This window comes from Saccopteryx leptura, chromosome 3, assembly GCF_036850995.1.
Source record: "Saccopteryx leptura isolate mSacLep1 chromosome 3, mSacLep1_pri_phased_curated, whole genome shotgun sequence".
Taxonomy (NCBI): Eukaryota; Metazoa; Chordata; class Mammalia; order Chiroptera; family Emballonuridae; genus Saccopteryx; species Saccopteryx leptura.
The window spans coordinates 91,841,226-91,855,707 of record NC_089505.1 but is presented as its reverse complement, the minus strand read 5'-3'; the positions used below and the strand labels follow the sequence as shown (position 1 = coordinate 91,855,707).

General features: G+C 44.8%; 1 protein-coding gene and 1 pseudogene across 4 annotated transcripts in view; one reads left to right on the top strand and one right to left on the bottom strand.

Annotated features, from left to right (window-relative positions):
• Positions 1-14,482, bottom strand: part of VPS13D (vacuolar protein sorting 13 homolog D) — a 239,345-nt gene that overhangs the window by 190,655 nt on the left and 34,208 nt on the right. For all 4 annotated transcript variants that reach the window (XM_066375101.1, XM_066375102.1, XM_066375103.1 and 1 more), the window contains 4 exons: positions 13,754-13,886; positions 9,789-12,005; positions 8,093-8,244; positions 3,752-4,783 (listed from right to left, as the gene is read on the bottom strand). In XM_066375101.1, the coding sequence (XP_066231198.1) occupies positions 3,752-4,783; positions 8,093-8,244; positions 9,789-12,005; positions 13,754-13,886 (3,534 nt within the window). The remainder of the gene's footprint in view (positions 1-3,751; positions 4,784-8,092; positions 8,245-9,788; positions 12,006-13,753; positions 13,887-14,482) is intronic.
• On the top strand, positions 5,548-6,171 carry LOC136397215 (dnaJ homolog subfamily C member 15 pseudogene; annotated as a pseudogene).

Below are 14,482 nucleotides of genomic sequence, written 5' to 3'. Positions count from 1 at the left end.
ACAGAGGTTCCCCTGCAGTAAGCTTTTTGACAGAGACCATAAAAGGACTTCAAGGGAACATTATCACAAAAAAGGAGAACATAAAACCTCCAGTCACTTAATCTCCCAAATACCATATACACTGCATCTAAAAATGCTTTCTCTGGAGGAATCCAGATGTCACCACCTGAACCCACTCTCTAAGCATGAATCCGAGTGTCCTAAAAGTGGGACAGCGGAAGCTGTACGTATACTCCTGCTGAGATGCACTGGGATGCACGCAGCACAACCTAAGAAACGTTTTTACCAAAAAGTTGAACCTGAATCTAATCAAGTCTCTAGAACTAACTTCCATTTCTCAAGTCAGAAGATAAAAGAAGTCTGTAATGCTGGTGGTTGAGGCCAGGCAGGTTCGCGTTGCACTCGGGCAGACGGAAGAGGAACTGCTGAGCTGGAAAGTGGAAAGCATAGGGCCATTACCCGTTTTTGGAAGCTCGCAAAGACAGGTGAGCGAATAAACAAAGGAAAACCGCTTTTCTCAGCAGAGGGCAGGGGATCAGGAACACCGCCCCCTCACAGTGGCGGGAGAGCGACCTGGGAGCATCAGCCCCGAGGGAAAGCACTGGTAGTCTTACATAAACTATACACACGTGGCACTGCCGCATGCTCACGTACTAATCAGGCAAAGTACTTACAGCGGGTAAACCAGTGAGCAAGCCTAGCACAGCTGTTTTCCCCACAAAGTCAAATGGTGAATCAGAAATATGGGACACTCTACACTACAGCACATTAACCCAGTCTCCACAAGTCAGCTGCACAGGGGGACGGGCTGGGCAACTTGAACTAACAGATTTCAGAGACACGACAGCAACTGTAACATGTGAACCTTATTGGGATCGCCACTCAAAAGATGCATACATTATTTAATTCTCCTCGTTTTGTAGATGAGCGAACTGTGGCTCAGAAAAGCAAAGTGGCAGAGACCAGAGGAGAGATAGCAAGCATCTTAAGCCATCGGTTCCTCTATACTCGACCAGTAAATGGGCTTTTCTGAGACAGTCAGGGAAATCTAAGTACGGAAATTCTTGCTAATTTAGTCATATGTGACAATGCATTGTGGTTATATTTTAAAAGTCTCTATTTTTCAGGAATAAATACTGAAGTCTGTAGAGATGAAATGATATCTGGAATCTGCTTTAAACGCTTCAGCAAAGAGTAAAAAAGAGAAAGATAAACGTCCCACAGGGTCGGTACATGGGGGTTCTTTGCACTATTCTCTCTGTGATACGTTTGAAAATCTTCACAATAAAAACGTTTTCAAAAATTTCTCAAAAATAACTGCATTTTTGAGGGGCAGTTATCTAGTCCTGAAGTCTTGGAAACCAGCTACCGCTATCTGTGCAAAGCCCCGTGGAAGCGCTCCCCACCCAGCGCCCACGGCTTCCAGAGGCAGCCGGCACAGGCACCAAGGGAGCATGGTCACGGCTGCGAGCTCGTAAGGTCCCGCCCCTGTGCGTCTTGCTCAACGTGGCACCGGAGGCCTGAATACTGCCAAGGCACTCAGTCTCGGACACCAGGCAGGAGGGGAAAGCAGCTCTGTGCTCAATGCTTTATACGCTCTCCCACTTCTGGAGAAGTGAAGCCTACTGCCGGCTAAGAAAACTGCAACTGGACAAACACGGTTCTCCTCCTGCTTTCTCCCCAGCAGCAAGAGCAGGTCCACATACATGAGACATGTCCAAGAAGAGCTGCATCCTCGAGGCACCCAAATGCAATCAGCCACCGCTGGGGGCAGGACCCTGCCCTGGGGCTAGCTACAGTGATGTGCCCCCAAAGGTCACTCACGTTGAACTGCTCACACATCTTACTGTTCTATCACACAGAGCAGAAGAGCTTTGGATTCAAATGCTGTCTTTTTCATGTGTTTTTCAACAAGTACAATGAGTACCAAGAACAAGTTTAAGTATGGCAATCCAAGTAATAATAAAAATAATAAGAGCTATCATTCATTGAATGCTACTTTAAGCCACATACAGTGCAAAGGCCCTTAAGTTTATGTACATTATCTCATCGAATCCTTCCAACAACCCAATGTTTGGGCACCATTCCACACCTCCAGTTTACTGATGAGAAAATTAAGAAACAGGTTAAAAAATGTGCCCGCAAAAAAAAAAAAAATGTGCCCGCAGCCACACAGCTGTGGTTACACCAAAAGTGGTAGGATTCAAAGCCAGGGAGTCTGACTTTTGAGACTTCATTGTCCTCCATGAAAACCAGTGTTCTGGGTGAGTGAGGAGAGGATGACAAAAGCCACGTTTTAAGGGAGCTACTATGGGCCCTGGCCGATTGGCTCAGTGGTAGAGCGTCGGCCTGGCGTGCAGGGGACGCGGGTTCGATTCCCAGCTAGGGCACACAGGAGAAGCGCCCATCTGTTTCTCCACCCCTCCTCTCCACCTCTCCTTCCTCTCTGTCTCTCTCTTCCCCTCCCGCAGCCGAGGCTCCATTGGAGCAAAGATGGCCCAGGCGCTGGAGTGGCTCTGGTCGCGACAGAGCGACACCCCGGAGGGGCAGAGCATCGCCCCCTGGTGGGCGTGCCGGGTGGATCCCGGTCGGGCGCATGCGGGAGTCTGTCTGACTGTCTCTCCCCGTTTCCAGCTTCAGAGAAATACAAAAATATAAATAAATAAATAAAATAACTAAAGGAGCTACTATGTACAATACACTTTACTAAGTGCTTTACATATCTTACCTCGTTTAGTTATCTTAACTGGGTGATGAAAGATGGGGAATCTGAGGCTCAGAGAAATTTAGTAATTCCACTGAATTATACAACCTAAAGAAAGTAAAGTCACTTAACCATTTATTTTTCCTGCCTCCAGATAGAATTTACACTAAAACCTTTTCTAAGATGTTGTCTACCTTTTTATAACAGAAATTCAAAAATACACAGCTTTCCCTGTAATTAAGATCTAGAGTAAATGGCCTGACCAGGCGGTGGCGCAGTGGATAGAGCGTCGGTCTGGGATGCAGAGGACCCAGGTTCGAGACCCCAAGCTTGAGCACAGGCTCATCTGGTTTGAGCAAAGCTCACCAGTTTGAACCCAAGGTTGCTGGCTCGAGCAAGGGATTACTCAGTCTGCTGAAGGCCCGCAGTCAAGGCACATATGAGAAAGCAATCAATGAACAACTAAGGTGTCGCAACGAAAAACTGATGATTGATGCTTCTCATCTCTCTCCATTCCTGTCTGTCCCTACCTATCTCTCTCTCTCTGACTCTCTCTCTGTCTCTGTATAAAAAAAAAAAAAAAAAAAGATCTAAAGATCTAGAGTAAATGGCCATCAGGTTGGTGTTGGGCCAGCGTGTGGATGTCCCAAGTTCGATTCCTGGTCAGGGCCCACAGGAGAAGCGTCCATCTGCTTCTCCACCCCTTCCCCTCTCACTTCTCTCTCTCTCTCTCTTCCCTCTCTGCCCTCCTGCAGCCATGGCTCAATTGGAGCAAGTTGGCCCCAGACACTGAGGATGGCTCCATGGTCTCCGCCTCAGGCGCTAAGAAGAGCTTGGTTGCTGAGCAATGGAACAACACCTCAGATGGGCAGAGCATTGCCCCCTAGTGGGCTTGCCAGTTGGGGTGCATGCGAGGGTCTGTCTCTGTCTCCTCTCCTCTCACTGAATTAAAAAAAAAAGATCTAAAGTAAATATATGATGGTGGCATTTAAATAAACAAACTAAAACTCACTCTTAGAAGTTCAAGAAGTAAAAGAGACCAGATACCTTGAGATCCAGCTTGGTGTTAACTGGATCCTGAAGCTCAGGCTCCAGTGGAGCACTGGAGTCTGATTTCACGTTCTGCAGCACGTCCTCAGCTGGCACCTTCATTGCGTGGTTGTCTGCAGTGGAACCAATTCCAAAAAAATCTAGTATCACGACCCAGGTCTGCAGTGTGATGAGCACATCCAAGCAGTTAAAATCAACATCAATGCTCCGGTTAACTCGGTTGTAAGTGGAAGAGAATTCTGGGTGTTTCTTATCCACCAAGAATATGTTGATGTAGACCAAGGAATCATCAAATTTACTCTTCCCAGCAAGCATCTTGGGCTCATCTACTGTTGGAGAAGGAGGTGGGGTCAAGGGACAGTCCTGGTCTTGGACTTCCTTTGGCTTCTTGCGCGACGCCGAGGCGGGTCTTTGATAGAGCTGGAAGACGTTCGGGGCCTCCTCCATGTGGGAAGGGAGAGACCGAGGCATATCCGGGTACTCCACATTGGATATCGAAGGGCAGGACTGGGAAAGATATTCTTTCTGTGCTAAACTTGACGGCTTCGGGGCGCCCCGAGACACCATGAGGTTCTTATATTTGGAATCTGGGTTTTTCTCCAGCAAGTCTTCCATCAGTAGAGAGCGCAGGGCAATCTGAATGGACAGGGTCTGCGGATGGTCTTTACTGAACTCCACCTCAAAATCCTGAAACTTTAAGCTCACAAGGCCCTGGGCCCCCAAAGTCAGATCTCCACTCAGCTGAACCTGAAGCTCTGATATACAGAAGTTGGCTTGAATCTGGGTGAAGGATCTATCTTCCTTCACGGACAAGGACTTCTGGGAAGAGTTGGAAAAGCTCGAGTGGCTGAACAAGCCGTTCTCCTTCCTCTCAGCAGCAGGCTCCCCACAGGCACTGAGGGGAGGCAGTGGGGAGTTCGGGCCCGGCGACGACGTGGCACTGACAGGAAACTTGTTCGGATCTTCACTATACACAAGATTGTCCAGCGTCTGTAACACCTGCTCATACACATGCTTTGCTAACACCACCTGTATGCGGAGGGAAGTCAGTTATTCTGTTACTGTTATGAGCTGCCTCAGCTGCACTGCCCACGAATCACCAAAGTTGCTTATAAATCAAGAGGTTATATACTAGAGAGCAAGGATGATCTCTTTTGTCTATTTTCTGTCCTTACCTCTCTCTGAACCATGTTAATTCAAAAGGCCCTCCCCCACCCAGTACCTCATGGAATAGTCTGTACACAATGAATGTTCAGTAAGTGCTACTGGTTGTAGGCCTGAACTGCTCTGTCTAACCCCAGAAAAACAACCGCAGAAACCAAAGGGAATACTGCTAAAAGTCTCCTGCGGTTATAGCACAGTTCTGAGAAACAAGACCCAGGGCTCTAAAACTCACTGGTCATCACCAAGTAGTGTACAACCTGTGTTTCCTACAGCTAAACACATAGGTGGTACTTTTTTTTTTTAACTGATTTTAGAGAGAGGAAAAGGGAGAAAGAAAGAGAGACAGAAACATCGATCTGTACGTCCCCTGACGGGATCAAACCCACAACCTTTGAGAGTCAGAAGGACATTCTAACCAGCCCAGCTACCCCGCCAGGGCAAACAGATAGTACATTTCAATGATAATATTGATAATCCATTATTACCTGTGTTTCCTTTCTCCCTTACTTTGTTTTTAATCACAATTTCTCATTAAAAATATTTTCAGGCTAGTTTTTTTATTTACTTAAGAGCAATCTTTTAACAGAGGAATTCCAAACAGATATCAAAATGACAATTAGAAAGCAATCATGGTCTCCCTCGGCCGTATTGCCATGGCTGCCTTTGACGGCATGGCCCCCGCGGGTGAGGGCCTGAGTACTCGCCGCCGGCGACCAAACGGCCAGACACGGCCAGACGCAGAGATCGACCAGGGTCTGGCAAGAAGCCTGATAGCTGTAGGACTGGGTGTTGCAGCTTTTGCATTTGCAGGTCGCTATATATTTCAGGTCTGGAAATCTCTAGAACAAGTAATCACAGAGGCTGCAAAGAAGATTTCAACTTCTAGCCTTTCATCCTACTATAAAGGAGGATCTGAACTGAAAATGAGTAGGTGAGAAGCTAGTCTTATTTTGGGTGTAAGCCCATCTGCTGGCAAGGCCAAGATTAGAACAGCTCACAGGAGAATCATGATTTTGAATCACCCAGATAAAGGTGGATCTCCATACTTAGCAACCAAAATAAATGAAGCAAAAGACTTGCTAGAAGAAACCACCAAACATTGATTGATGTTCAAGGAAAAAGGGGAGGCTTTTAAACATAATCTGCAAATTTAATCTAAACTGCCACCATCAAAATTTCCATACATGTGCTGCCCATAAACAATAATTTACTCCACTGTTAAGCTGTATAATAATAAAGGATTAATAATCTGTAAAAAAAAAAAAAAAAAAAAGAAAAGAAAAGAAAGAAAGCAATGATTTTGTAGCCCCTAATTAAACAATTTTTCCCATCATGCTTCATCGGTGGAATAAGCCCTTATATGAATGATCGATGTACAGTTTACAATGGAGGGATCAGGTTCCTGCCACCTGAACACAGTCACCAATTTCAGCATCACTGAGAGACAACCAGACGTGACACGCCTCCTGATTCAAAGCAACTGAAGCACAGAGCACTACCTTTGAAGTGTCTGGCCGAAAAAACAAAACAAAAAATGAACCTGAATCCTCAATTCACAGGAAATGGAGGGAAACAAGTTAAGTGACACCACAAACAAAGAGCTAATCCAGTATGGGGGACATTCTGCAGGGCAAATGACCTGGTTTCCACGAGATAATGGCATGGGGGAAAATGAGAGGGAAACTGAACTAACAGAGACCCAGACGTATGCAGCAACATGCACACCTCGTCTGGACCCTGAGTCTAACAAGCCTGCAGTGAAAAGACATTTTTGAAACAATCAACAATGTCTTTGAAATCTCAAAATGGATTTTTAAAAAAATTGTACCAGGATTCCTCATTTATTTTACAAGGCATGATAACATTATTGTAGTTGTCAGAGAATGTATGTAGAGATACACTCCAATTATATAGAGTTGAGAATGGCATGAGGTTTGGGATTTGCCTTAAAATCTGAGCGATGGCTACATAAGATTTCATTAGACTATTCTACTTTCACGTATGTTTAAAATGTTTCAGAATGTTTAAAATAATTTTTAATAAAGAATTTCATCAAATGTGACAGTCAATCAATGGTAACCATAAGAACAAGTCCATATAATCCGACAGAATTGACACTATGTGCTTGATTTAAGATGAAAATTCAGCCTGACCTGTGGTGGCACAGTGGCTAGAGCGTCACCCTGAAATTCTGAGGTCAATGGTTTGAAACCCCGAGCTTGCCCGGTCAAGGCGCACATAAGAAGCAACTACTACGAGTTGATGCTTCCTGTTCTTCCCCCTCCCCTCTCTCTCTCTCTTCTGTCTAAAAATCAATAAATGAAATCTTTAAAAAAAATAAAACAAGCAGCATGAGGGCAAAGATTTAAAAAAAAAAAAAAAAAAAACAAGGGAAGAAAATTTATAAGAAAGCTTTGGGGAAAATTCTGTTGCCCAGAGACCCATATCCAGGAACCACACATGTCAAAAGGTATACACGTTCTGTTCTGTTAACAGCACTCCTGACACAGACTAGTGACCCATATCATCCACACCCATGGTCTACTGTCCTAAGATCCTGCTGTCCTTGCTGTTTTATGGTTATGCTCTTTCTTTCATCCCGTGAAAGCAGGAAAAATGATACTTTTAAAGGGAAAACAAACCAACAAAGGTATATGTGCACACGCACGCACACGGAAACCCCCTAGCCAGGCCCATTTCATTCCAAAATAGGGCAAGACTAATTCTAGTTTTCTCTTGAAAGGGTCTGTCGACAGCTCAGATAATCAGATTGTTTTATAGGCTGGGCCAAGTATGCCAGAGTGGGACAAGAGTTATATCCTCCTGGGAAAGAGACGCTGACTTTTTAAGTGATAATTTTCCTTGTTTCTGAATGGCAACAGAATTAAGGATCTGCTCTGTTCCTTTGTATAACTCACCCCTCCTCCACAAGATGACGACTAACAAGATGGATTCCCCAGTGACAAAAGGAAACAATGAAAGGACTCCATGTTGACTGGAACAAGTGATCAACACTATTATGCATTACTGATATCTCCTTGAATTTCTATATTTTCCTTCTAATAGTTTATATGTACTAATATGCAATACTATGTATAAATATATTAAATCCTATGAACAGAAAATAAACATGTGGCTTCAATGGTCCTGACATGAAAATCAACAGGTGTTTACCTGAACTGGATTGACAAACTTCCCTTCGATCTTCATGATGCTAGAAGTCCCCAGATCGTCTGGACTGAGGGAGAAAGTCAATTCAGATTCTTTCTCTATAGGTATCTTCTCCAGTTTGAACTGAATGGTGGTGTTGTTCAGGATGTGAAAAGCTGCCATGAAAGAGAGGAAATAACAGTCTGAAAACACTGGTATGTAATACATTATTGCTGATTAAGAGGATACATAAAACAGAGCCCATGAGGTACTTTTAGACCATGGCATCCCTGATGGAGTACAAAGTTTGATGACTATCCCAAGACCAAAACCCACAGCAAGTAGAGGCACAAGATAAATGTATACACAAAAAGAAACACTATTTTCATGACACGCTCCATTTGGTGGCTTCAAAATACGATGTGGTGAGCATCAGTCCAGGCCAGGGTCTACATTACACTTCCCTTAGCCTCCCAAGCTAGCATCTTCCAAACCAAATAAATCGCTCATCCTTCCCCAGCTTTCGGATCCAGACAGCTTCCTCTTAACAGGCCCAAATCAGAATCCAGAATGACACAAGGTTTTAAGTGAACAGTTTTTATCCCAAGCAGAGAAAGCAATTTTTGGGTAAGAATGTTAATAATCAGTGAATTAACATCTGAGAAGAATGGAAGTTCTCAAAGGCATTAATCTCGTCACCAATAAATAAAGCCATGCTCCAGGCCTTATCTGATTTCTGAGGACGCCACAACTAACTGTATGAACTGTTTGGTTTGAGCACATCAGATTGAGAAAACATATATGGGCATGTTACTCCTAGAACCCTGAACCATTATAAAACATGGTAGAATACTAAAAAGACAACATAACATCCACAGACTAAACTTCATATTCTTATTACATCCATCCCTCTAGCTGTTTGGATTATACTATTTAACTAGGAAAAAGCTACAGATTAGAAATTTAAAACTCAGATGTATTTGATTAAATAATTAAATTTACTTTAACAGAAATTAAATAAAGAATCGACTCGCTGAAATATCCCTACTAATGATGAGCACTCACCAGTTTCAAAGGGGCGGGGTCACTTAAAAAAAATTCTTATTTCATGAAATACAGCATTGGACAGAAAAAGTTGAAAACTTATCAACCTAATACAAAGCATTCTATTAGAATTCCAGCATGATTTCTTAAATATAAACTGGGGATAATTCTAAAAGAAAAGTTTTTTGTTGCTGTTTTTTTTTTTTTTTTTTTTTTTTTTTTTTCCATTTTTCTGAAGCTGGAAACGGGGAGAGACAGTCAGACAGACTCCCGCATGCGCCCAACCGGGATACACCCGGCACGCCCACCAGGGGCGACGCTCTGCCCACCAGGGGGCCATGCTCTGCCCATCCTGGGCGTCACCATGTTGCGACCAGAGCCACTCTAGCGCCTGGGGCAGAGGCCAAGGAGCCATCCCCAGCGCCCGGGCCATCTTTGCTCCAATGGAGCCTTGGCTGCGGGAGGGGAAGAGAGAGACAGTGAGGAAAGCGCGGCGGAGGGGTGGAGAAGCAAATGGGCGCTTCTCCTGTGTGCCCTGGCCGGGAATCGAACCCGGGTCCTCCGCACGCTAGGCCGACGCTCTACTGCTGAGCCAACCGGCCAGGGCTTGTTGCTGTTTTAAGCAAAGTATACATGAGCTCTTTAAACAAAATGAGACATGATATACACTCCTCACCTTGACCTCTATGCAAAGATTCAAAGAAATCATGTCGGGTAAACTGAGCTTCCTCCTGACTGCTGGTGCTGGCAGACCCAGAAGCGGGGCAAGACGCCCGGTTTACGACCGACCCGGGACCCTCTCTGCCTGCCAACTGGGTACAGTTCAAAGAATACAACTTAATGTCTTTGATTTCCACCTGCAGACGGTCACTTCTGGATTCATCGTCTCCGGCCACAAAATTCTGGATGAATATCTGTCCCAAGTGTCCAACCAACAACTCGGGACTCCCAGGCTTCCGGGGGATGGACACAACGGGCGATTCAATGTTTATGTTCAAGATGAGCTTGACAGTGTCGGAATGGGGGGCAGCGAGGCCAAACGCATACGTTTCACTGTCTTCTAAGCTAAAGGATTCCCGCGTCTTCCTCGGAGTTTCAAAGAGTGACACCATCTCACTGTACTCGGCAGTCTTGGTAGCAAGCACTGTGGTGACTTTGGTGGCCGCGCTTTTCAGCATACTCCGAAAATTTTCTTCCAGTTCATCCATGGATAGCGTCAGCTCCTTTAGAAACTTAGCCGAGTGGTTATAATGCAGGGACGCCATCTTGAGGTTGAGAAAACATTCCTGTTTTGACTTCTCAACAAATGTGAAACTCAAAGCCTCGTTGAGGGCTGCATCTTCCATTCTGACAAATACAGAATCAAAGTAGCCGATGTCGCTGATGATGTTTTCGTAGCCTGTGGAATTCCCTATGCTGACAACATACTGGTTCTTAACATTATCTTGTGTCAAATCCATAAGCTGCAAGCAGCCGAGGGAACCATTCATGTCAAACGCGCTCCCCATTGAGACGTTGACTTTGGTGCCGCCTATACTTGCGGTCGCTATTTTTCTGCCGTGTTTCTCTCCGTTGGCCATCCCCACCGTCCGAAGCAGCAGTAAGTTAAGTCGGTGGATTTCCACCGCGACCTCAGTGTTTTGTTCGTATGTAGCTTGGTAGTAAGTTCCTTGTTCCACAACGCTCCTTTCAAAATCAGTCATTAACGGTTGGGGACTCAAATCATCTTTTTCCTTGGGAAAGGATTTCTGAAGGAAACCAATCAGCTCCACCATGGTCTCCGGATTTAGGATAATATCCAAATTATTCACCTGCAATGAAATCACCTGAAGACTGCTATCCAAATTCATTGATGGGCACTCCGAACTCACAAACTGATATTCCAATTTAATGAGGGACTCCTGTTCTTTGATGAGAATTCTGTCAAGTGAGACACTGGTCGCTGAGCGGTCGCTCAGGGTGGCAGCATTAGTGAAGGGGACCGCATGGGATCCAGAGACAGGAGACTGGGCCCTGCTGTCCCGGAGGCTTCCTGTCGGGATGTCAAAGCTCAAGTTCTTGTGTGAAGCCATCAGAAGGTCAAAATCCGCACCATATGTCTGCATAGTGTCCACCAGGAGCAAACCGTGGACAGTTAGGGAGACTTCAACATCATAAGGCCTCTTGACAAAGTGAGCGTTGGTACCAAACACCTTGAGCACGGAAATGTACTGGCCGTTGCTCTCAACGCCGAGCTGCACACAGTTCACTTTGAACTCGGCCAGGAGGAGCTGGGACTCCACCAGAACCTCCCGGGTGTGCTGCTCCAGCATCACCACGCTCTGGGTTAGGTTCATCACCGAGTCCTGCAGGCTGCCCCGCTGACCATCCTCGGGGAAAATCTTCTCCTTAATCTGAGAGTCACAAGTCTTCATCTCTGGGGTGGTGAGGAGAGCAAAGCAGTTCTTGAGAGCAGATATTTTATCCTCGTTGATGTGCACTTTTAAGTCCGGTAGGTTGCCTGAGAGCACGGCCCCGGGGTACTTGGGATCTGAAGTATAAATCAATCGACGTTCTAACTGGAGGTGAACATTGAATTTCTCGACCACGTGGGTCGGCCCCACGTCAATATCCTGGACATGCTTCCAGTTGTCCTTCACTCGTCCCACCATGATCTGGAGGTCCATAAAGGACAGGGAGTACCTCTCATACATCTTCGAGCTCAGGAGATGAGCTTGAAGCTGTGCTTCACTGAATTCGACTCCAGAAAACGAAGGTGTTTTCTCTCCATTACTGCCGCCCGTCTCAGGAGGTGGGGTGTTGGAGGGTGTGGCAAGAGGGGTCTTATACTCATCGTCACTAAACTCATTCTCTTCCGATGCCGACCCGTCCCCACTTTTCCTCTTGGCGTCATCTGCAGATAAAGAAGAGAGGAGTCAAGTCTACGTGTGCTCGTGCCTTCTTTCCTTTAATGTCATAATCAAGAGGAGAGAATCAACCAATCCCAACTTTAAAAAAAACAAACGAATGAAATCTCTAAGCTGATAGTCTGTAGTTACCATTCTATTTTCAGTGTGAATTACCTATTAATTTGGCATTCAAAACACAAAGAGAAAACATGTGAACACAAGAGAAGACAGAGACCTGCTGACATCGGGACACGTGTCTGGTGCACAAACCGACCACCTGCTGCCCAAAACTGCGTTCCCACCTGAGCCACACTGCCCCGAGCTGCTGTCCCCGACCCTTCTTACATCATGCTCCATAATTACCTGTTCGCTTTTTCCTGATTTTGTCTGTGTATTCGTTTTGTTTTCCCCCACTAGAATGTTCCAAAAGAATAGAGGTCTCGTCTGTCTTTCTCAACACAGTACCCCCGATGCCTAGACCAGTGCTGGGCAAGCAGTAGTCTCTCACCCCAGAGTTCACACTCTGAACCCGTCTTCTACGGCCAAGCAGGGCTGACACAACTGCAAAAACACGCCGCTGGGTTTGGTCACCTGTCCCTTTTTCATGTGGTCTGATAAATTCCAGTAGGTGCTTTCAGTGGTTGTGCAACCCTTTTGTTCAGATCTAACTGCCCTTTAACATTCCCTTTAGCACCAAACTTTCCCACTCCTGCCCAAAGCCTCTCCCGTACTCTCTTCTTTGGGGTCTTCTCAGTGGAGATGAAGTTAACATTATTTGAAAAACTTCCTCAAGCTCTCTTATAAAATGATTCCCCCCTCCCTTCCCTCCCATCTCAAAGTAAACGATGACTATATTGGAGATTTTATAACAGTAATGAAATGATCTTCCATGAGTCTCTTTTTATATATGTCCCTAATATCTCTAAATAGATTAAATATCTATTCCTGAAATTAAGAACTTAGAAATAATGTTTATTAAAATACAAAATGTGGCCCTGGCCAGTTGGCTCAATGATAGAGCATCGCTCCAGCATGTGGATATCCCAGGTTCGATTCATGGTTAGAACACACAGGAGAAGCAACCATCTGCTTCTCCACCCCTCCCTTTTCTCTTTCTCTTTCTCTTTCTCTCTCTCTCTCTCTCTCTCTCTCTCTCTCTCTTTCTCTTCCCCTCCTGCAGCCATGGCTAGACTGGTTTGAGCATATCAGCCCCAGGCACTGAGGATGGCTCCATGGAGCATCTGCCTCAGGTGCTAAAAATAGCTCAGTTGTAAGCATGGCCCCAGATGGGCAGAGCATCGGCCCCAGACAGGAGTTGCTGGGTGGACCCTGGTCAGGGTGCATGGGGAGTCTGTCTCTCTACCTCCCGTCTTCTCACTTGGAACAGAAGTAAAAAAAAAAAAATGTTCAGAACAAATAAATGTATAGAGATAGAAAGATTAGTGCTGGCAGGGCTGGGAGAGGCAGTGAAGGAGAGTAACTGCCCATGGGTTAGAATTTCTTCTTGGGATAATGAAAAGTTCTGGAATTAGGTATGCAAGATGCACAATTCCAGCAATATGCCAAAAACAACTGAATTAGACATATTAAAATGTATTTCAATAAGGATATTACTTAAAAAGTAACAGACAAACTTTGGAGTTTTAAAATATTAATAAGCCTTTTTTTTAAAAGCTTTACTTGGTTAAAATAAACATAGATTGACCTACCAACTTACAACTTACGTTTTCATTACTTCCCACTCACACTATACCTTGGGTATTTGTCAGCAGCATTCTTCCTAGATCCACAACAACTAACACGGGATTCTTGAATTTAAAGTCATCAGGAAATATCACTTGAGGGGCAGAAATGTCTAGTCGCACAGTCCACCTTTTACTCTCCTCCTGTAAAAATAAAATGAACTACAGTTGGGTAACTTTTAACTACAATGCTGACCCTGAACAGCTTTGTAAGTCAGGGCTCAAGCCTTTCCGAAGGCCACACCTAGGGTTACGGTATGGCTCAATGGTCTTTGATATTAGAGCACAAGGTCTCAAACAAAAGCAGATCCAAACGCTTGAGGGTTTAAGACATGACCGCAGGCAAATGTCTGAAGTTGGTTGGGGGGGGGGGGGGGGTTGGATAGAAAATTACTGTTTGGAAGTTTGTCTGCTCTTTGTGATGACCCGTGGTTTAAGAAAGATCTTGTTCCTAAATTTAAAGAACTTAATACTTCAAAGAAACACATCTGCAGAAATGACAGAACTTGAATAAACATAGGAATCCAAACATTTTTATGTATTTGTGGACACTGGGAACCATGGATGTTCATGCCACAGATATCTCAGTGTAAAACATAAGCTTCAACATTTGAAATATAAAAATACAGAACAATTAATGAATGGGTTACCCGTTCTTCCCTGCAACTAAAACTGCCTCAATTATGTGGTAATAAAAGCTAATGTATATGTTATCAAAAAGACACCTCTTTGTCTAAGAT